The sequence below is a fragment of the Ammodytes marinus genome (genome assembly GCF_949987685.1).
Source record: "Ammodytes marinus genome assembly, chromosome: 5".
Taxonomy (NCBI): Eukaryota; Metazoa; Chordata; class Actinopteri; order Uranoscopiformes; family Ammodytidae; genus Ammodytes; species Ammodytes marinus.
Genome location: NC_137234.1, coordinates 11,638,063 through 11,659,337, shown reverse-complemented (window position 1 = coordinate 11,659,337; position 21,275 = coordinate 11,638,063). Strand labels below are relative to the sequence as shown.

The following is a 21,275-nucleotide window of genomic DNA, read 5'->3' as shown; positions in this document are numbered from 1 at the left end:
AATTGTTATAAATCTTGCATTGATTACTGTGTACACATTTAAAGAGTCTTAAGAGTTCGGCATACTCTGCCACATTACAAATAACTGAGGATGTTAAGGTGTATTTCTCTCTCTTAACCAAAGGAGGGCGGCAAAAAAACATGGGTCAAATGTCGGTCAGCCACCTATACTAGTTAAGATGTTACGACAAGACAATTGAGGCTATTCATAGATGATCTCACAATGAAATGAAACAGACTTTTCCCAGAAGTATTAAGAATGAGCACACAGACATGTAGTTTATGCAGTCAAGATGGACAAAAAAGGGAACATATATAGGACACACAGAAACAGCAATACATATCACATTGAAGGGCAACCGCATTCATGAAACCCTAAATCAACACTTTACACTGACATTTACGACATTTTCTCTTAATTCTGTAAAGTCTTTGGGACAAGGACACGGGCGGTGATGTCACAGTTGAGGAATGCATCATGTCTCCTCTTAAGAGTTTGTCCTTGTCCTGGGAGACAGCGGACCGGGCCTATTCTTAACTGGGCCTGGCTCATAAATGGCCTGTGGACTCTGGATCTGATACACTGTGATGTCAATGAATACCCGGGCTTTGAATACATATTTATTTTGGGGCAGCAGGAGTCACAGGCCAATAAGAGCAGCATATGTTAAGAGAGTGAGTGCTCACACACACACACACACACAAACACACACTGGCTCCCACAGGGTCGGGTTCAGAGAGGGACTACTTCTCAAGTGAATCCTGGGAGCAGGTCATTCGAGGACACCACAAAATCCTCACAGAATCAACCTCACAATGAGCGTCTCTTGTAAATGAACCAGCCGTCAGAGCAAAAACTCAATCCAGAGCGTTTCAGCCTCTCGCGTGTCCCCCGCACCAGAGAGAGTATGAAGCAGAGTGCACTTTGCATCCGTCAAACAGCAGGCGGGCGATTGTGCCAGAGCACAGCAGAGCTGTTCAGATTAGGCCGCATGATTCCTTTAATTTTTGTTTTTTTCATCCTCTCCACTCATCCACGAGTTACGTGTTCTGACCTGCACAGTCCCAGACTGCCTTGCCAAGGACATCAAGCATATGCACACATGCACACTCACACACTCCAACTGATGTTTACTCGTTCATGATTTATCGCTAATATCTGTGAGACAACAAGAATAATTCAGTCCGCGCCTTCAAAAGCAAACAGCTCTCAACAAAATAGACACATTAGGACGTGACTGGGTTTTTGGCTCGTTCACGCTGACATCCTCTTTGGCCAGGAAATATTGTATAATTAAGTATTTTACATGCATACCTTGTCTTTTTTATAAATAACCCTAAAAACAGTGAACGAGCTGAGGATTATGATACGAAAACACATCTTTTGCAACATTAACTTTGTTTTTGTCGGCATGAAAGTCTTTATGGCTTGTTCTCTTCCATTCTTAAGTGAATTGTAGACTGGCGAGGTATCCGATTACAATGTGTCCTTATTTCTGCCACACGTTAACAAAAACCACTGATCACTGGCGCTGTCCCTGCAGTAGGCATGAGGTTTTGCCTTCATTTAAGCGTCCAAGCAATGCCTCATTCAAAACAGTCCTTCTGTTCATTTTTGCAAACTCCTCCACTCATCCTCTCCATCCCTTCTTCTGCTCATTGCAGTTTCTTGGCAATGCCCTGCCGGTGACCACAGTCTTGTCGGAGGAAGTGGAGGATTTTGCGTCCCAGCGTGGACTTCCATTGTTTAACCAGGCTCTTAGTGTTGACAATCAGCCGGCCGCTCCTCCAGTCCTCATGACCGGCTACTAAATATTCAGATCCTGGAGAAGGGGAGAGGAGAGCATAAGCCTTAATGAGTTTTTGAGACTGAAAATGTCACAGAACATGGAAGAAAATCAAGCTGTGAAGAACAGCTTATGTAAAAACAGAGCGCACATCATTACATAACTGTAATCGACCAGTTAAATACTGTGCTGCTATGGCTGGCTTGGATGAATGTTGCCAGAAAATGTTATTGTGAGAGTGTTAGCTGTGAAATAGTCTCATAACACAGAGACATGGCTCTACTGTATAAGCTGTAAATGTCCTTTCTAAATGAGTGATGCTGGGATGCTGGCACCCACTCAAAGCTTCCACGAGCAGCGACAAAGATCCTCTATTCAGCACAAAGCTGGCGGATGTCCTCTTTCAAGATCTGATTAATTATTCGCTTTTGCATTGTGAGCATTAAAGTGTGTCAGTGGAAGCAGCTGCAGCTGACCTGGGTTGAGGATGGGACAGGTACAGCCGTGGGTGGTCCAGGACTCTGGGTAAAGAGTGACGCTTCCCCTCTGGATCTTCATCTGAGGGTTCTGGTGCAGGACCTTCTTGACCTTGACTTCCACCTCTGCATGGGAGCCCTTATCGTGAGCCGACATTACCTTTATCACCAGCACTGCCAAGGCAACATAAACAGTTATTCAAAAAGATTATCTGCAGCCTCACACCTTTGCAGTAACACATGTCTAAGGATAAAAGGAAACTCGACCAATTTCACACATCTTAATTAGTGTTAATTAATTAGGTGCACTGTGCAGTTTCAGACACTCTAACCACTACACCACGGGCGGCCCCCACTCTACATTTAGATTTTAGTATTGAATCATTCTATCATAACCAAAACAAAATTATTTTGAGCCACCTTAAACAAAACGTAAGACTAGAATATGTTTGTAAATAAAAACTGTAGGTTTTTCTTGGCTTTGACAGCTTTCATTATAAACTGGAAGCATAACATTTGGAAGTTGTGAGCCTTTACTAGGCACTCTGAAAGTTTAATGAAAATGTGCTTTTGAGTTGCAACATGGGAATTGGTAGGATCCAATGTTGAAGAAACGTAACAATGTAACAGCAAAGGGAGGGAGAAGAAGACTGCAAGCATGGAGTTTCAAAATACAAAGTAAACACCACATGCACCTTTAAGTGATCACTGACAAGATATCAAGTGCAACACACTGGGTCATTTTGCAACATTTGGAATTCAAACGTCACTTACCATAGTCATACTCCGCAGCACAGAAGAGTTTCGGGCTGCCAAGGGTTACTTCTACACACTCACATTTCTCTGGAGGAGAGAAAAATTACTAATAAGATTCATGTAGACAGTTTCATTGTGATGTTTGAATTTCAATGACAAAACAGACACACTTTATCTATGTGGGTTGATGAGTGTGCAGTGTAATATTAAGTGTAACATGACCTGTGACTCACCAGAATGGTGCAGTGCAGAGAAAAGCTCCTCTACCCTAAAGAGTGCGGTCTCACTATTACTGCTGCTGTGTCCCATGTGGCCAGTGGCTGTATAGGAGACCTCCACATCCGAGCTGTGCCGCAGAGGGAGAAAAAGTCAGAGGCAGTGTTAATCACCCAGCATGCCCTCTGCCTCCACACCATCTGTCACTTCTTAGTCCACTTACATACATATATGTGGCACGGGATACATATGGTATTAAGTATTGGCACTCACCCAGGAATGCAATCGCCGGTGTAGGGGTCACAGTCCCCTGTACAGTCGCACGGACGGCAGCCGTACTCATGGAGCCCCCAGTATCCCAGCATGCAGCTGTCACAGAGTGGGCCTCCGACACCGGGCTTACAAGTGCACTCCCCGCTGCTAGGGTTACAGAGAGGGCTAGCACCTGAGAGGGCAGTTCCTACAGGGTGGCAAGAGCAGGCTGCAAAGAAGAGAGGTGACATAACAAGAGCAAAAGCATGTGAACATTTTCTGTTTGCAAGTCAAAAGACGCGTCTACTGCACGTACTCAGAGGACAAATACACTTGTAGAAGCACAAACAAACACACTCAGATTGTACACAGTGAAGTCCCTTGGCAACATAAAAGTTAAACGTATTTTATCAAGCCTCAAGCCCTCAACAGGTTTTCAGCAGCTGCAGCAAATACAAACAGTTAATCACTCTCTCTCTCTCTCTCTCTCTCTCTCTCTCTCTCTCTCTCTCTCTCTCTCTCTCTCTCTCTCTCCGCTGTCAGAGATGCTGCCTGATGGTCCCTCGTGATGACAGATAGTTTTTTGTTAAAGATGTGCTTCATCTGTTTCCAAAAATGGCATGTTTGTTCTTAAAAATGCGGCGGCATGCCAGGAGGGGGGAAAGGGCAAGAATGAGAAAAATGTGCTCGCATGGTCCATGGGAAATTCCTCCATTGTTTGCAATTACAGTCGCATTCCAAAACAGTTAGGTCTCTCTGTCATTCCTGCTAAGGAGCGGACCTGGAGATGTCTTGCTATCTCATCACTGGCTCGGCAGTTACCCGGAAAGGTGCAAAAGGAAAACAACCTTATCGAAGAGATCAATCTGCTTTAATCTGCAGGGTTAAAAGAAAAAGTTTAATATCTATTTATGGCCCTCAAAAAATCAAAGGGTGCCCTTCTTAATTGGAATTCCCCGCTGGCATTCATCCAGAAAGAGTTATGGGGGGGGGGGGGTTACATTCTGAAGATAAAGAGTTTCAGGGCCTTACCTTTGCACGAGTCTGGGGCAGTCCTTGGTCGACCGGGGTCCCTGAAGAAGCCCTTCTTACAGCTCTGGCAGTGACGGCCCTCTGTGTTGTGGCTGCAGTCGTCACACACGCCGCCGCTCCGCCGTCCGGTTGCCACCCACAATCCACGGCTGAAGTGGCAGCTCTTGGCATGACCGTTACACTTGCACTCTATGTTTAGATGGACACGTGCAAAGAAAAAAGAAGCAGAGGTTTTTTTTTAGGTTTGCTATAGGCTGATCCTTGAACTTTCAAAGCTCCTGGTGATTGCAGTGACTTCTCATAAAGTATAGTTGACATAAAGTGAGGAACTGCTCTGTTATTCATCAGGCATGAGCGGCTAAAGGGCTACGGAATTTGATCGTTTTCCAAAACACAGTTTATGCGTTTAGTGCGAATATTGCACTTAGCAGGAAAGGCCTCCAAATATAGCCTAACACAAATATTGCTAGATGTGTGATTGGGCAACACTTCTTAAACAATCATAAACAAGATGGCAGCTCGTTTGGTTGCATGCTCTGTCTCTGTGTGATTTTAATGTGGTTTTACTTGGGTTTTACTTGGCTTTTATACCTTTTAAACCTTCTTTTAAACCTGCTTCACTTCGCTATCGTTGCCTTGCTGTATGGATTAATTTTTGGAAATCTGCGTGGATTATTGCTCTGCTTTGCCTCGCTGGCGTTCTCCACCTGCAGCCAGCGCTCACCTGCTGCTCCTCCTCCCTCCCTGCCTGCCTGCCTGTCTACCTGCTATCTCTCCTAGCCTGGGTCAGCCAGTTTGAGAAATTCCTCAGCAAGGAACTCCGGAGTGTCCTGCCATCACAAACGGAGACTGAGTTCATCACCAATCACCGGCCCAGTCTCTGGGCCGTGGCGGTAAGTCTCCCTCTGCCTTCGGTTGCTGTTTTGCTACTCTGCTGCTGTTTTACTGTTTCGCCTTTACACCGCTGCGGGCTTCTGGATGAAGCCTTGGCGAGTAAGTGTCTAGACCGGCACCTTTTTCTCCTCCGCTGCCTCCCCCGGCACGTAGCTCCCTGTCCTTCTCTTTTGGCTGTCCGCTGGCTGCTGTTCTCCCTCTGTTTCAGTGCTCCCGCTCGCTGCCCGAGTATGCCTCCACTCGCCCCGGTGGACCATGAGTTGTCCTGTCTGAAGTCTGAGCTCCGCTCCATTGCGACCCTCCTGGATGATGTCCTCCTGCGTCAATCCTCGCTCCTCGCCCGGGTGGAAGCGCTACAGCAGGATGATTCCAGCTCGGCCAATGCTGTCCACCGCACATCGGATATCCCTCTTCCCCCCTGGACAAGCGTTGCTAAGAAGGGGAGGCGGGTCTCTCTCCCCTTGTTTTCCCCTGGCATGGATGAATGTGATGACGATCCCATCCCGTTGTCAAACTTCTTCTCTCCCCTGGAGAAGCTAGCTGAGCTACCGGCTACTTCCTCAAGCACCGCTTCGGAGCAGCCAATCCCTCCAAACTCCCGACGCAGAAAGCGTCGCACCCCTCCATCCAGCCCGCTGATGTCCCAGGACAAACGTCAAAGGTGCTCATCCCCTTCATCTGCATCCTTCTCAGAAGACTTTCCTCCTCTCCCAGCCCCTCAGCGACCTTTCCCGCTTGGTGCGCTCCCCCCGACGCTCAATGATGACGTCATCTGCGCAGGTGACGTTAATCCCTCTTCTACTGCTCTGCATAACTCTGGTCCCTCCCATGTCTCCCTGCATTCTAAATTGTCATTCTATGACAATGGCTGTAAGAATCAGACTCCTGAAATTCTATTATTTGGTGACTCTATCATCAGAAATGTACATCTCCCTGGCGCCATCACTTACTGTCTCTCCGGTGGGATCACTACTGACTTTATAGAGCTGATACCTGTCTTCATTGATCTCTATCCGTCTGTTCACACTGTTTTGTTGCACATGGGCACAAATGACGTCATGGCCAGGCGCTCCCTCAAACTCTACCATGATCTTGAGTCATTGATTCTCACTGTTGAAAGCCTTGGTAAAAGATGTGTTCTCTCTGGCCCTATTCCTACCCTTTTCAAGAGCTCAGAGCGCTTTAGCCGTCTTTTTGGTTTGCACACATGGATGCAAAACTTCACCACTGCAACAGGCCATGGTTTTATTAGCAATTTCGACTACTTTTGGACTGAGCATGACCTCTTTAAAGCTGATGGTCTGCATTTGAACAGGAAGGGGTCCGAAAGATTAACAAAGAATTTCATTAATTTCATTGCGTTTAGCCTGAAATGATGTTTTCCCCAGAATGACCCTGACCCTGCCCTGCTCATGTTGTCTTCCTGTCACAACACTGTCTTAGACAGTGCGGGTCCTGCTGTCATCTCTAGTATGGGCGCTGTCCCTGCATTCGGCCCCCTTACTCCACCTTGTTCTCCTGTGGCTATATTACCCATAGCTCATCCCCTGACCCATTTCCCTATGTTAATTTCTGCCCCTATTCGCTTCCATATTCCTATTAGAGTTACTGATAGGCATAATGCTGTACTGCTTGACCCTATGTCCATAGAATCAACATCTTGTGTCAACTACTCTTCTCTTCGATGCAGAAAAGGATTGAAGCTGATTCATTGGAATATTAGGAGTATACTCCAATCTGAGAAATTGGATCACTTGAAAATATTAGCCCTGCAAACTGATCCCGATATTTTGATCATTACTGAGTCATGGTTAAAAAAACATCAAAATGACAGTGATGTGGCCTTGCCTAACTTCAACATTTTTAGATCGGACAGGCCTCAAAGAGGTGGTGGTGTGGCCATTTATGTTAAGTCCTGTCTTTCTGTTTCTGTTTTACTCTCAATCTCTATACCCAAATGTTTTGAATTTCTGGCTCTCAAAATTGATTGTGGTTTTAGTAATTCTCTCATTGTTGTTGGAGTATATAGACCTCCATCAGCTGACGCTGGGTCTATTGATCGTTTGGCTGACCTACTTTCCCACTATTCTAATTCTGAAGTTTTAGTTATGGGTGATTTTAATCTGGATTGGTTGACAAATGCCTCTGATCATTTAAAGGAAATATCTTCTAACCTAAATTTGTCACAGTTAATCATAAATCCAACCAGGCCAAACATGAAAGAACCCTCAAGATCTACACTTATAGACCTAATCTTCTCTAATAAGAGTGATAAAATATCTTTATCTGGAGTACTTGAATTAGGTATAAGTGACCATTGTCCCATTGTATGTGTCCGTGATACACATATAAAAAAATCCTCAGCCAGGGTTTTAATTAAGAGAAACCTAAATATTTTTAATAAGCAAGCCTTTCTTCATGACCTTTATAATAGTGATATTCACAACACCCTGGCTATTCCTGATGTCGAACTAGCTTTAGACTTTTTCATTTCCACCTTTCTATCTATTTTAAATACACATGCCCCCTTTAAGAAGTATAGAGTTAAGGATAGATCCAGTCCTTGGGTTAGTCCAGAACTTACATCTCTTCTCCGAACTAGAAACAAAGCCTGGTCTCTTGCTAGACGTACTAATAACGCCTCACATTGGACTGCATTCAGAGCCTTAAGAAATAAATGTACATCCTTAGTGAGGAAGAATGTATCTGACTACTATTTAAAATTGATCACAGACACCTATTCTAACCCAGCAAAATTCTGGAAGGTGGTTAAAACCAACAAAAATAGCTCTGCTACATCAGCTTCTATTCCAATTCAGGTTAAATTTGATGATAGTTTTATTACCGATCAAACCGAGATCTGCGCTGGTTTTAATAGACATTTTAATGTTGCTGGCCATATCTTCAAAGAGGACAACTCTAGATCTTCTCTAGCAGACAACCAGCTACCCCTTGAACAGGTTCATATGCCTACCACCAATGATGTTCCTCAGTTTTCTATTATTCCTGTGTCCTCCAGTATGGTTCTTGATGCTCTCTTAAGCATTGACCCCAAGAAATCCACTGGAGAAGACAACCTAGACCCATTCTTTCTCCAACTCTCAGCCCCTGTAATTGCAGAGTGTATTACCCACATTTTTAACCTTTCTATATCTTCCTGCGTTATTCCAAGGATCTGGAAATCAGCTTGTGTCCTTCCTTTGTATAAAGCGGGAGAAAAAACTGACCCTAATAACTATAGGCCAATATCCAGACTGTCATGTCTGTCAAAAACGCTGGAATCCCTTATTAATTACCAATTGAAAACATTTCTCTCAAGTCACACTATTTTATCTGTTCACCAATCTGGTTTTAGAACTAACCATAGCACTATCTCTGCCATCACTCTGGTTACTAACAATATTGTCTCTGCCTTAGATAATAGTAATCACTGTGCTGCCCTCTTTATTGATCTCAGTAAAGCCTTTGATACAGTAGACCATTCTTTACTATTAGATAAATTGGCTAACATTGGTATTAGTGAAAATGCGTGTAGCTGGTTCAGTAATTACCTTTCTGACCGATCTCAATGTGTGAAGCTAGGTAATATCCAATCTGGTTTCTTACCCATAACCAAAGGTGTTCCACAAGGTTCAATTTTAGGTCCGGTACTATTCACCATCTACATCAATGATATTGTGTCTCTTGTCAGTGGTTGTCAAATCCATTTATATGCTGATGACACCATCTTGTATTGTGTTGCTGACTCTGCAAAGTCAGCTATTGAGAACCTGCAACTGTCCTTTAATGCTCTTCAGAATGCTCTTATTTCACTTAAACTTGTCCTTAACCAGACTAAAACTAAATTCATGTTGTTCTCTAGGGCTAGAGATTTAGACAATAGTGCATGCATCTATGCTGTGAACGGTTCTTTGATCGAGAGAGTCTCTGAATATAAGTACCTTGGTATCTGGCTAGATGAAAAACTCTCTTTTACATTTCACATAAAAAATCTTGTCTGTCGTCTGCGACAAAAGATTGGATATTTTTATAGGAATAAAGCTACCTTCCCGTTGTTTAGTAGGAAAAGGATTATTGAGGCAGTTTTTATGTCTGTCCTTGATTACGGTGATGTGGTTTATCGGCATGCATCTCGTTCATGCCTTAAACTCCTTGACTCTGTATTTCACTCTGCTTTGAGATTCATTACAGGAGATGCTTATGATACACACCATTGTGTTTTATATGAAAAGGTTGGGTGGTCCTCCCTTAAGGAGAGACGTGATGCACATTGGCATATTTTTATATATAAAGCTCTGACTGGAAAGCTTCCACTCTATCTGACAGAAATGCTGCTTATTTCAGATGGGCTTTATCAAACCCGCTCAACTGACATGATCATGTTATATGTCCCCTATGCCCGGTCTGAGCTTGGTAAAACCGCTTTTAGCTATAGTGCCCCTGACTCCTGGAACAGCCTACAACATACAATTAAAATAAATACACTCATATCTGTTAACCAATTTAAAAGTATTATTTTGAATCAACCCCTCCACACTTGTAACTGTTTTAATTAGGCTATTATTTATTTCATTCAATTGATCTGAATGTTTTAAATTGTTGTTGTCTGTGTGTGTGTGTGTGTGTGTGTGTGTAAACTTGTTATGTATTCTCATTGTATATTGTGTATCTGTACTCGACGTCATTGTAAAAGAGGGTCACCCCTCAATTGATCTTTCGAGGTTAAATAAAGGTTACATGTGATTTATGAGACTACATTCATTTTGGAGATAAGTCTACATGCTGTGTGTCCTACTCTGCATTTGACTCTTGCCCCATCACTCACTCTGGCACTCGTGCAGTGTCCCTGTGATGCCGTTGGCTGCCTGCCAGGGCTGGTTGTTGTAGAGAGGTGCACAGCGCTCGCAGTGGTCACCGGCTGTGTTGTGTCTGCAGACACACTTGCCATGGACCTGCCAAGCAAACACCACAGAAAGAAAATGATGATGAAGTTAATTTCATCTTTTAATTTTTGGCTGAATGTCTGAACTGCTTCAGTTACAGTGCTTAGAGAAAAGTAAGCAAATAGCAAGTAATAATTTAGTAAAATACAATGTCACATTGTATTATATTGTACTCTTGAATTAGTGTCATTTTGAGAGAGTTTCTATTGTGTTCTTCCTGAATTGTTAATTGTTTTGAGTGTTTATCACCGTGGGACAGGTTGGATGGTACATCGATCAATCAATCGACATTCATTTATGTAGCCAATTAAAGCAACCAGCAGGTATCCAAAGTGTTTGACAATACATCAAGGAAACAAATAAATCATAACATAAAGCGAAATCAGAAAAGCTAACATAAAAGCAGGGGGAATGTCACAGTGCTGCTGTGTATTAATAGCCTTCTAAATAAGTAGGTTTTGAGGTAGATTTGAAATGAGCTGCATCTGTGAGGGGGTAACATATTCCAGAGTCTCAGGCAAGCAACTGCAAAAGTGCGATCACCCCAAAATGTATCATAATTTGATTGTAAAAGGGTGTGGTGACCATTTAAATCAGCTTAGCATAATGAAGATCCAATTGGGATCAAACATTATACACTTAAAGGAATGTGTGGTTTGTAGTCAGTGTGCAAGTGCTAATCTTTTGATTGCTGTCTATTCCTGGCAGCCTTAAACATACATGTGATGTGCATAATACTTAAGTATTGCAACATACCAACTACCAAGTATTGCAACAACCACATCTACACAGTCGTCACAGTGTGAAACATGTCTGCACCAACTTAGAGCATGTTGGAATCATAAAGTGTGTCTATATTCTCCATTTACAGTAAATGATAGACATGACAACATGATAGAGACTGTGGGTTGTTAAAGCATTACGCTGAATACCATAATGAAGGTTTCCCCATCCTTAAATCCCTGTAATGGTAGGTAAAGCTGCGGCCTAATATCTAGTGTTGTTTTTGGAGGCCTGTTTTAAGTTTAGTTTTAGTCTAGTCTTTGTGTCAAATTGTCATTTTAGTTTTTATTAGTCTTAGTCACGTTTAAACTCTTTTTAGTCTAGTCAAGTTTCAGTTGACTAAAAGTCTTGAGCTTTTTAATCTGCTTTTAGTCAGAATGATCTGGGACTATTTTCGTCTAGTCTTAGTCAACAAAAGCTGATGACATTTAAGTCTAGTCTTAGTCAATGACTTTTGTATTTTAGTCTTTTTAGTAATGCAATTATACCCAGTTAATATAGTACAATTACCTAGTATAGTACAGCCAAAATCAAAATGTTCTTTAAGTCCCCCATTTCACAAGTCAAACAAGGTTATCTTATCTTATTATATTATTGTTACCTTATAGACTCAAGAATACATGCAATACCAGACACGGAAGACACTCTGATTGAATTTACATCATATGTATTTGAGCTACCAAACATGTAAGAATGCCGGATTCCTCAACCTGAACAGCAGTCTGGTGGAGCTCGGACAGCTTCTCTTTGTGTTTCAAAATCTCCTGTCTAATGACGTACATTTATATAAAATAAATAGGCCTAAATAAAATAGCTTCAAATGACAATGCCAGAAAAAAATGTACATTACATTCAAGTTTAATTAAGAGAAACAATGTGCTTGAATGCTAGAGCTACAATAACAGGGGTATAATGACCGTTGCTAAGGACCTACGTCATAGTTTTGATGGATAGACGTCCACAAACAGGGCTACTACTCGTTCAGAAAACAAGGAATACTTTTTCAACATGACTTTGCATGTATCAGGAGAGCAGGGAACACAGGAGTAGTGTTGTTTTTGGCGGCCTGTTTTAATTTTAGTTTTAGTCTAGTCTTTTTGTCAAACTTTAATTTTAGTTTTTATTAGTCTTAGTCACGTTTAAACTCTTTTAAGTCTAGTCAAGTTTCTGTCGACTAAATGTCTTGAGCTTTTTAGTCTTCTCTTAGTCAATATTATCTGTGACTATTTTCGTCTAGTCTTGTCACTGTCACGTGAAAAAGGTTAGTTGACGACGATATTTAGTCATACATTTTGTTGACAAAAACAACACTACTAATATCCAGTCTTCACTGTAGACTTCAGCTTCAGCAGCACATACAGGCACACAGCTGAGTACCAAGGGAGTGGTGGGAACAGGGGGCGCCCTTAGCTCAGTTGGTAGGGCGTCCCCCCCGGGCCGGGCCCAGCAGCAGACCCGGGTTCGATTCCCGCCCGCGGTCGTTCTCTGCATGTCACTCCCCTCTCTGCCCCATTTCACCTATGTCTCTCTGCACTATCAATAAAGCATAAAAATGCCCAAAAAATATCTTAAAAAAAAAAGGGGGAGTGGTGCACAAAACCCCAGATCCCGTGCTCCCAATCTCAGCACACAAAATAAAATAAAAATGGCAAAGAAATGAAGCCACAGGCAGACTTCAGAGTTACACATCTCAGTGTTTTTTTTCACAAAAGAGCAAACTCTGGAACAGCTCAAATTGGGTGGAGTATAGTGTACCCTTTGAAAATGTATGTTCAATAAAAAAAGAAAAGAAAAAAATCTCTCACCATGTTATCGGTCTTCTGGTGGCTGGGTTGGTAGCCCCAGGCTGGGCCTGGTACACAGTGGTCAGCATGGCCATTGCAGAGGCAACTACCTTTGACAATAAAATCATAAATTGCATAATGGTCTGTGGGGAGGGGGACGGCAGCACCGGGATGTTTGTCCTGGCAGGGACAGGGCTGGCGCTGCAGCAGACGCACTCTCAGGTTGGTGATCATGAGCTGGACCACTGCAGCTGCTCCATAGGGATCCACTGAGTGCCAGGGAGACAAGGCTCGATATATCACCTGGAGATTGACAAGAGAGGGGACATGTCATCATGGGACAATCTATCAATATCTTTGTTATCCAAGCATCTGTAACAAGTGGGCAAAACTTGTATGATCTTAAGAGACAGATCAGATCATGAACAAAACATAAATGATGGCAGTTCTTTTTCTTCTTTTTCTTGGTTTGCCAAATAAAAAACAGGCATCAATCTGGTTCACCTCTTGTGCTCCTCAAAAAGCTGCTATTTAAAGGAAATCAGAGGAGCTCCAATGAACACCTGGACAAATGGCCCTTGTTCTTCCTAATTAAGTTTTGTTAAATCTTGATCTTCCAGATACATCCTCTCTGGATGTCCATGAAAATGTCCACAAATATAGAAAAAGACGTCATGACATTCGGGTACACAATAAGGATTGTTTTAGGATTTTTAGGAAAAAGTCTAGAATCTATACTTTATACATCTTGACCTAATGTGCTGTATTATAATTTATATGTTTTGCACTATGACATAATGTGATTAGAGATACAGTGCAGATGAACAAAATGGGACTAACTGTATGACTGCAGTCCAAAACAAAAAGAAGAAGTTGACTTGTGGTGACCTCATGTAAACTATGATGTTTGCAGTGTTAAGTTATGACTAAAACTTCATTTGCCTGTTGTGCAAAAAAAGACACAAATTATAAAAAGGGCTCACACAACAGTGCTGACACACAGTAGCAACCAGACACATACTTTCTGTAAACACACAGCAATTATGAGATTAGTCAAAGCCATATACAGTATATATATATAAATATAAATATATTCATTCAGACGTTTAGCCAGAAGCTCCCGACGGGGTCTGAGGCTCTTTGGAGCAAAACAAATATGCATTGGCCAGTGAGATTCTCTCTTTTAACACCATCTGTTTGAGTGCACAGCCAGCTCCTGAATGAACCAGAGTAGTTTATCTGGCTCAAACCTCCCAGTGATGACACAGCAGGCCCCGAAAAAGATGGTTTGAGATTGAACATCCGAGGTAAAGTGCACATTGATATTCTAGCCATGCAGGGAAAGCAGGATTAGCTTAGAAGGGTGGCCAAACAAAACGAAAGGGGGTCTCTCACAGCTCATCAGAGGAGATCCGTTTACAAAGCTTGGTCGACTGTTTGTTCAGTTGTTTGTGTGATATCAGCTTATCCTGCATCCTGGTGCCAATAAATGGACAACAAGAGCAGAGCAGATAGGGAGTGTTATTGCAGTGAAGTCCTTGGAGAATGTCTGGCAGCTTGTGGCCAAAATTCAGATGTCACAAATACAAATAACAAACTGATATGAAATACATCAAAACTTCCCCTGAGCTACAGCATCCCCCTCACACCTCAAAGATGACCGATTGTTACATTGAAGTGCATTTACAATATAGTTGTACATTGAGGGAAGATTAGTGCTCATATTACTGTCTACAAACTCTTTGTTGAATCATATTGTGACCTATATACTATCTATGATTGTGACGGGCCCAAACAAATTGTGTTGTTTTCCAATTGTCCAAATTCTGTTTGTTTTGTCAACTGATGTTAATTGAAAACGGACTAAATAATTATAGGCTGTCTGTTTCTGTTTTGTAGACATTAATAGTTTTGTCTGATGTAATGCAGAAGAGTGGAACACAGTTCTTAGCATTGGAGATCATTTTGACCATTTCATATGTTACATTGCTTGCATTTGCCATACCAATTAACAGTACAATAAAAAAGTTATACTCCGGCAGGTCTTTGTAGTGCCAAAGGCGTATTTATATGAAAATGTTTTACTTTCATAATACCAGACACAGTGATGGTTTTTGGAGTTGGATTAACAGTGTTGCTGTATAATATTCACCCAGAAGTTGATATATGAGAGGTAGAGGGGCTGGGTATGTGACCGCTTTCTTGCTCTTAAATGTTATTGTATAAGCAATGTCATGTTACAGGCTCCTCTATGTCCCCAAGCTGTCTGATTGATCAACATTGCAGTTAAGTATACTACACCCTTTCCAGGTAAAACCTTTCATATACCATCTATGCATGGGTAAAACATTATTATTTTTATAGCTCTTGGCTATCTTCTGTTTGTCATTTACCTGCCAAAGCAACATGTGTTTTATTGCACTCTCATGTCACAAGAAGGTCAAAATCAATTCCCACTTCCTCCTGTGACCTGCTGCCATTGCACTCACCTCTCCTCTGGTACAAGGGAGAGCTCCTGAATACTTGGAGGTGCAGGATGCTCCAGTCTCCCCGATGGACGACCCCTCTGCAAGGCCAAAAACCTCCTCACAGTCCCGGGCAAAATACCTGAGGGCGTTCCACGTGCGCCCGTGGTCTTGGGAGCGCTCCAGCACCATGACAGCGGGGCGGGGTGAGCGGAACACCAGGATGAGGTGGGTGAAGAGGAACTCCGTCTCCAGGTCGAGCTGGAGCGTTTCCTGCTTCACCGCCTCTGCAGACTGCCACCAGGTGTCAGGGAAGCGGAAAGAGGAGTCGCTCATGGCCGAGGAGGGGTGCGCCTGGTCGGGCACAGCTGAGTTGCACTTGCTGCATTTCGCCGGCAAGCAGGATTCGCGGGGGGCTGCAGGTTGTTTGTAGAAGCAGTAGGACTCAGAGGAGTTTGAGCCGCAGACCGACTGGGTGCTCAGTACTCTACCCTGGGCCAAGTTGCCCATGCGCGGGTTGCAGGCTCGGCCAGAGCAGCGGCTCTCCAGAACTGGACCTGTGTGTTTAAGACAAAGGAGAGTTCGTTTTAGTACAACTTGACCGATGGTGAGATGAATTGTACCGGTAAAACATCAGGCTACTTCAATTTCGGCCAGATCGGTTGCCTCTCCTCCAATATGCTACTTATGGCACTGTGCATGTTGATTATGGATATACGTTTCCCCTAAATAGTACGCCCAGTGCTTGTTTTATCAATTCATGTCTTCATAAAGTGCGTGCGTAAAAAGTCTAACAAGTGCCGCAAGCTCAAACTCACCGGTTGATGTAGGAAAGGATGCGCACACCGGGATAATGAGAAGCAAAGTCCAGAGTCTCATCCTGAAAGAGTTGTTTGTTGTCATGTTAGATAGAATCACCTGTCGCTCATTCCGAAACAGCTTGATCCAAGGATATCCAGTCCGTTAATCCAATATATTCTACTATATTATTTAAACACTTACAAACGGGTACGAAGCAGAAATGCGACAGGCTGGAACGTGCGCTTATTTCTATCTGTCATTTTTTTTAAATAATAATAACGTTGTTGGGCTGATCGTATTATCTAGGAGCTCTGCAGTCAGTATCCTTACATTTATTCTATCCCATGCACGCACTTCAGGGTTCAACTAGTGGAGGGAAGTTCATTGACTTTTGGAAATATGAAGAGGTTGGCACCGCCCTCTTCTTGTCTTTTCTACCAGACCCCTCCCACCATGATGATTCCTAAAGTTTTCCAAAGGAGCCAGAACATCTGAACCATCGCTGGCACACCCACACTGTATTTGTATAAAGGAGAAAAATGTTTGATTGTGAGGATAATGATGATTATGATTATGATACCTTTGCCTGCCATCATCCTTGTATACATTCTCACCATTAATGGACAATAACACAAAGGACAATGTAACTAATAAATGCACTTTTACCCTTTACAGCAATATTTTCCCCTTTACATTCCTAAATAAGGAAACCGTAAAAAAAATAAGTTAGCTGTCTGCAGAGGTTCAGGGTATAGAACAGCACAGCCCGGAAACAATAACAGAGACACTGGAGATTGCCTCCACAAACCACCCAGGCACTGGAGGGCTGACCGACAAGTGTGTCATTGTGTTGCATTCCTGCCACATATCACCACTTATTTCTAACTGCCACTCATTAACTATGCCTTACCTGTCTCATCAGACAGACAACAGCACCAGACCTGAGGGGTCGCACAACCCTTGACCCCAAAACCCTGCAATACTATTTGTACTTAAAGTTACTAGGTATACCAGTTTACATCTGTTTATTACCTGTCTACCACAGTATTCTATTGTATTTTATATTTAATTTAATTTTATGTTTTATTCCTATTTTAAGTTTGCACCGTTCTGTCTTTTTCTTTTTAGATTCTCTTTTCCACCTGCGTGATGAGAGAGAGCCTGAGAACTAGGAATTTCATTGTCAATATTGCTTCAAGGAATTGATGTGCAGCAAGGGGGGGATGGGTATACGATACTACAGGTAGCTTTGCCAGTGGCCAACAATATTTCTTCTAATCATTTGATACCATGTCAAAAGAAAAGTATCAAGTACAAGGACAGGACAGGTTGATGAGTGAAGGTGAAAAAGGCAACAGAGTCATTGAGAATACAATCCATAGCTGTGAAGACATGAGGTCAGGGGTAATCTGTTCTCACTGTGAAAATGGCCTGCTGTCAAATGAATCACCCTCTCATATGTGTGCTTGTATATGTTAAAGGAGAAGAATGGGGGGGGGGGGGGTTAGTGTGTGTGTGTGTGTGTGGGGGGGGGGGTGATGAGCACATTCTCCGTCTCTTCCCTAAGGCATCCTTGCCCTGACGGATCAGGACATTCCTGGAATACAGCCAGTCTCACGGTCACTGCGACGGCCTCTTCTCTTAAAAGGGGATGGGGTTCATGTCTGTGTGTTTTTAGATTTGCATGGTATATTTTGGTCGCCTCCGGATGATCTGCCGGGGCCAAGGGGTGATGCACCTCTAGCTCTTCTCTTTGTACATCACTTGCTTGTTTTTCAATCCTCAAATCCCAGGAGTGACCATGAAAAAGCAATGCAGGAAGGATGTCTAATCTGGGCCAGTCTGTGGTGTATTCCCCTGGCAGGATGAAAGTGACGCACATTACAAACAAATTCCTTTCCACTCCTTAACTCCAGCTGTTTGTTGTTGTTTTTCTTTGGTGCGCGTCTTGAATTCTACTGAGCCATGTCGTACGAGGACATTTTGGGAAATGCACATTACTCACATTCTTTCATTGTTAGATAAGGAAATTTGAAGAATTTGAATTTACAGCCAGCAGTCAGTAAGATTATTTTAGCATAAACACTGGAGACAGGAGGGGGGATCATCATTTTATACTGAGGGTTTATATGGTTAATTAAACAGGATATAATAATGTGCTAATTAGTGAGTTAAGGAGGCGCTGGTTGGCAGATTCGGTCCATGTCCACAAGGCCAGGCATGCTGTTTCCAGTCTTTATGCTAAACTTTGAGAGTGGTATCACTCTTCTCATCTAAATGAGCATGAAAGGGAATTTCTTAAATTGTAAAACTTATTCCATCTAAAAGCTGTCCCAAAGCTATCTAACCAGGAATAAGGCCAGTTGTGTTGGATGAATAACAAACCCAGGCAAATAATGTTGTATGCAGATAAATGGACTTATGAATTTAATTTCAGACATTACAGAAATTCAAAGAGTTTAGTCCAACAACTCCTGAACTATTGGGATGAAATACTTCTCTCTTATGGAATTACCTCCCTGCCTGCTTCAGTCTGCTGCTGGACCTTCACAGCCAGTGGTGCAGTGGCCTCGTCATGTAATGACCCAATAAGATGACGGACGTGGGGCCGTTCCACCACTGCTGGCTTGCTTTATTTCCAGACTGTAAAAGGATATGGTTCCCTCCCCCCCTCACACTGCCATGTCACCTACTACCTTCAGCTCACTGAACTGTCTCAACCCTTGCAAGTAATCTGTCTACTCTCCTGTAAAAGCCAGACAGAAATCCAGACATGCTCCAGGCAAGGAGGGTATAGGTGCCTTGCCCACAGGCTATATGCATTTAAACAGCCAAACACCCTCTGTCTTTGTTTCCACTTTTATGGTGTTTATCACTTTAGCATCTGTCTGCTTGTTTCTAGCCATAACATTGCCCTCACGCACTTTTCATCAGATGGTTTTAATCTGCAATGATAACAAAAGAAAATGAAAAAGCATCAGCATTATGTAAATATTAGTCTTGAAATGCAGCCCTTCCTATGATGTAACACATTTGGCATTCATACTGTTAGTTATTCATATTAAACTATGACAGTGGTAAGACTCTTGGCACACTTTAGTACAGCAAAGGCTTCCACTACCCCTCCATTCATAGTCCTCTCACCAGTCAGACACTTCTGTGAGTTTATACTCTATATTTCACCTTTTGACACGTTCTGACACAGACACAGGGGAAGCTTCATAAAAGCTACACAGGCGGATGTGTCCCATTTTTAGTGTTATGGGAGAAGAACAGAAAGCCCTCGGAATGCTAAAGTGTACCAGTGTCATGTCGTCTGCCACATGGCACTAATAAAAGCAGAAAGAAAAACATACAGTATAATTAACAAATGGGAGAGGAAACACAGACTCCTTATAACATTGTGCAAACCACAGGTGTGATTTCTTCTTTTGTGTATCTGACAGCGGATAGCTGGGAAAGCAGCCAAACAGGTGGAATTATTACAGATCATGTCTATATGCTGTTAAAGAGAAAGGGACTCATTTTACAGTCTTCATTATATTAATGACAGGGGGTTGTATACGCTTGCTATCACTTATGTACCCTTATGCTTTATATCCGTTTTTATGTCTGAACATTGTATTCTTTGAACATGTAGACATATCCCCTACTGTAGAGCTGTATTGTTCTATATTGCATTCCTGAAGAGATCACATCTTGAAAAACGGATTATCCTGGAAAACACACACATTAAAAGATATCTTAAAAATGAAATTGGTCAAGATGCTCCATCGTAACAGCTCAATTGACATTAATTTGCACACACAAGGCTCAGTCATGTCTTGTCAGTACAAAAATGAACAGTTATTAAATTAATCAATGTACCAACCTCCAAAACAATGCACTATTAGGATTACTACATAGCGAATCTTTTATATTAGTGTTGAAAAGGGACCCAATGATGTAGTTAGCAGTTGGCAAACAGTTTTATCATTAGAAAATGCTCACATAAGACGTTCCAAAAAAGCTGTTATCCATTCTATATGGTACATATGCAAATGACAGTGCCTACCTTTTTGAGAAAGGCCAAGGGTACGTGGGACGTCCCATGAGGATGTGGTGACCTCAGGAAGCTGATTGAAGACCTCTGGCAGTTGTAAATCAAGAGGATGCCTTTTGGCTGTTCCAAACTTTAAACCCCTTTACTGAGAGAAAATGTCTCCATTACTTTGATAAAATGGTACCAACTGTGTCCTTTAATTGTAGTATATACTGCTTTTAAACACACTGTCAGAGAAAAGGAGAGGGGAGAATAGTGCAAATAGCCATAAAACATTTAAAAAGTGGATGATTGATTGATGATAACCACACTTTTTGGGTTGAAGCCGACTATTAGCCATTATGATTGATGGTGACATGTCTTTAAGATCGACCTTTCAAAATGTTGCGTTATGAGAGGAATGTGTTCCACCTCACCAGCTTGACCCTGCTCTAGGCTTCAAGTCTGTCCCGATGTTGTTGTAATGTACATATAGGAGGATCTACATGCTACACATCACCTTGTTGTATGACAGGTCAAGACAAGATGAATATATCTTTGTTATGGATTGGTGGAGATGTACAGATAGAAGTCCTGCATGTCCTATATATCTTTAAAAGCCTTAAGTAAACCACTCTGAAAGCAATTACTGTCTGCACTTTTCTGCTCAACAGACTCGTTCATTGCCGTTATAAAGTACATTTCAGAGACCCTTACCCAGTGATGCAAGAAGTATAAAGTTATTGTATGTATTATATCATTTAGTTTACCATTATTTATGTGTAAGCAACATTTTAAAGTAAAGCTGTAAGGTGATGTGGAGCTATGGTTTGACTATGTTAGATGCAAATCAGTGGTTTATGCATCATATTTTATGAAATAAAACATCTAAATCTGCACAGTAACCAAAAAATTAAGATATGTATTAAGTATTATGGAGGTGAAAGTAAAGTATTTCACTCAGAAATAGGAAAAAATTTAATAAAATACAAGCCTGCTGTTCTTACAATTTGCAGACCCTACCTGTGTAGTGTTTTGCAGTCAGGTGCTGTCTGAAGACACTGGT

At 42.2% G+C, this 21,275-nt stretch overlaps 1 protein-coding gene across 1 annotated transcript; it reads right to left on the bottom strand.

Annotated features, from left to right (window-relative positions):
• Positions 1-311: 311 nt before the first annotated feature.
• On the bottom strand, positions 312-19,499 carry LOC307251222 (netrin-4-like; the record flags this gene model as incomplete). Its single annotated transcript, XM_080028543.1, has 11 exons — positions 312-1,822; positions 2,263-2,436; positions 3,037-3,105; positions 3,252-3,364; positions 3,508-3,715; positions 4,519-4,707; positions 10,238-10,364; positions 12,944-13,225; positions 15,412-15,944; positions 19,372-19,384; positions 19,491-19,499. 11 exons carry the CDS (start codon positions 19,497-19,499, stop codon positions 1,656-1,658), a joined length of 1,884 nt encoding a protein of 627 aa, XP_079884669.1. The 3' UTR covers positions 312-1,655.
• Between the last annotated feature and the right edge of the window lie 1,776 nt (positions 19,500-21,275).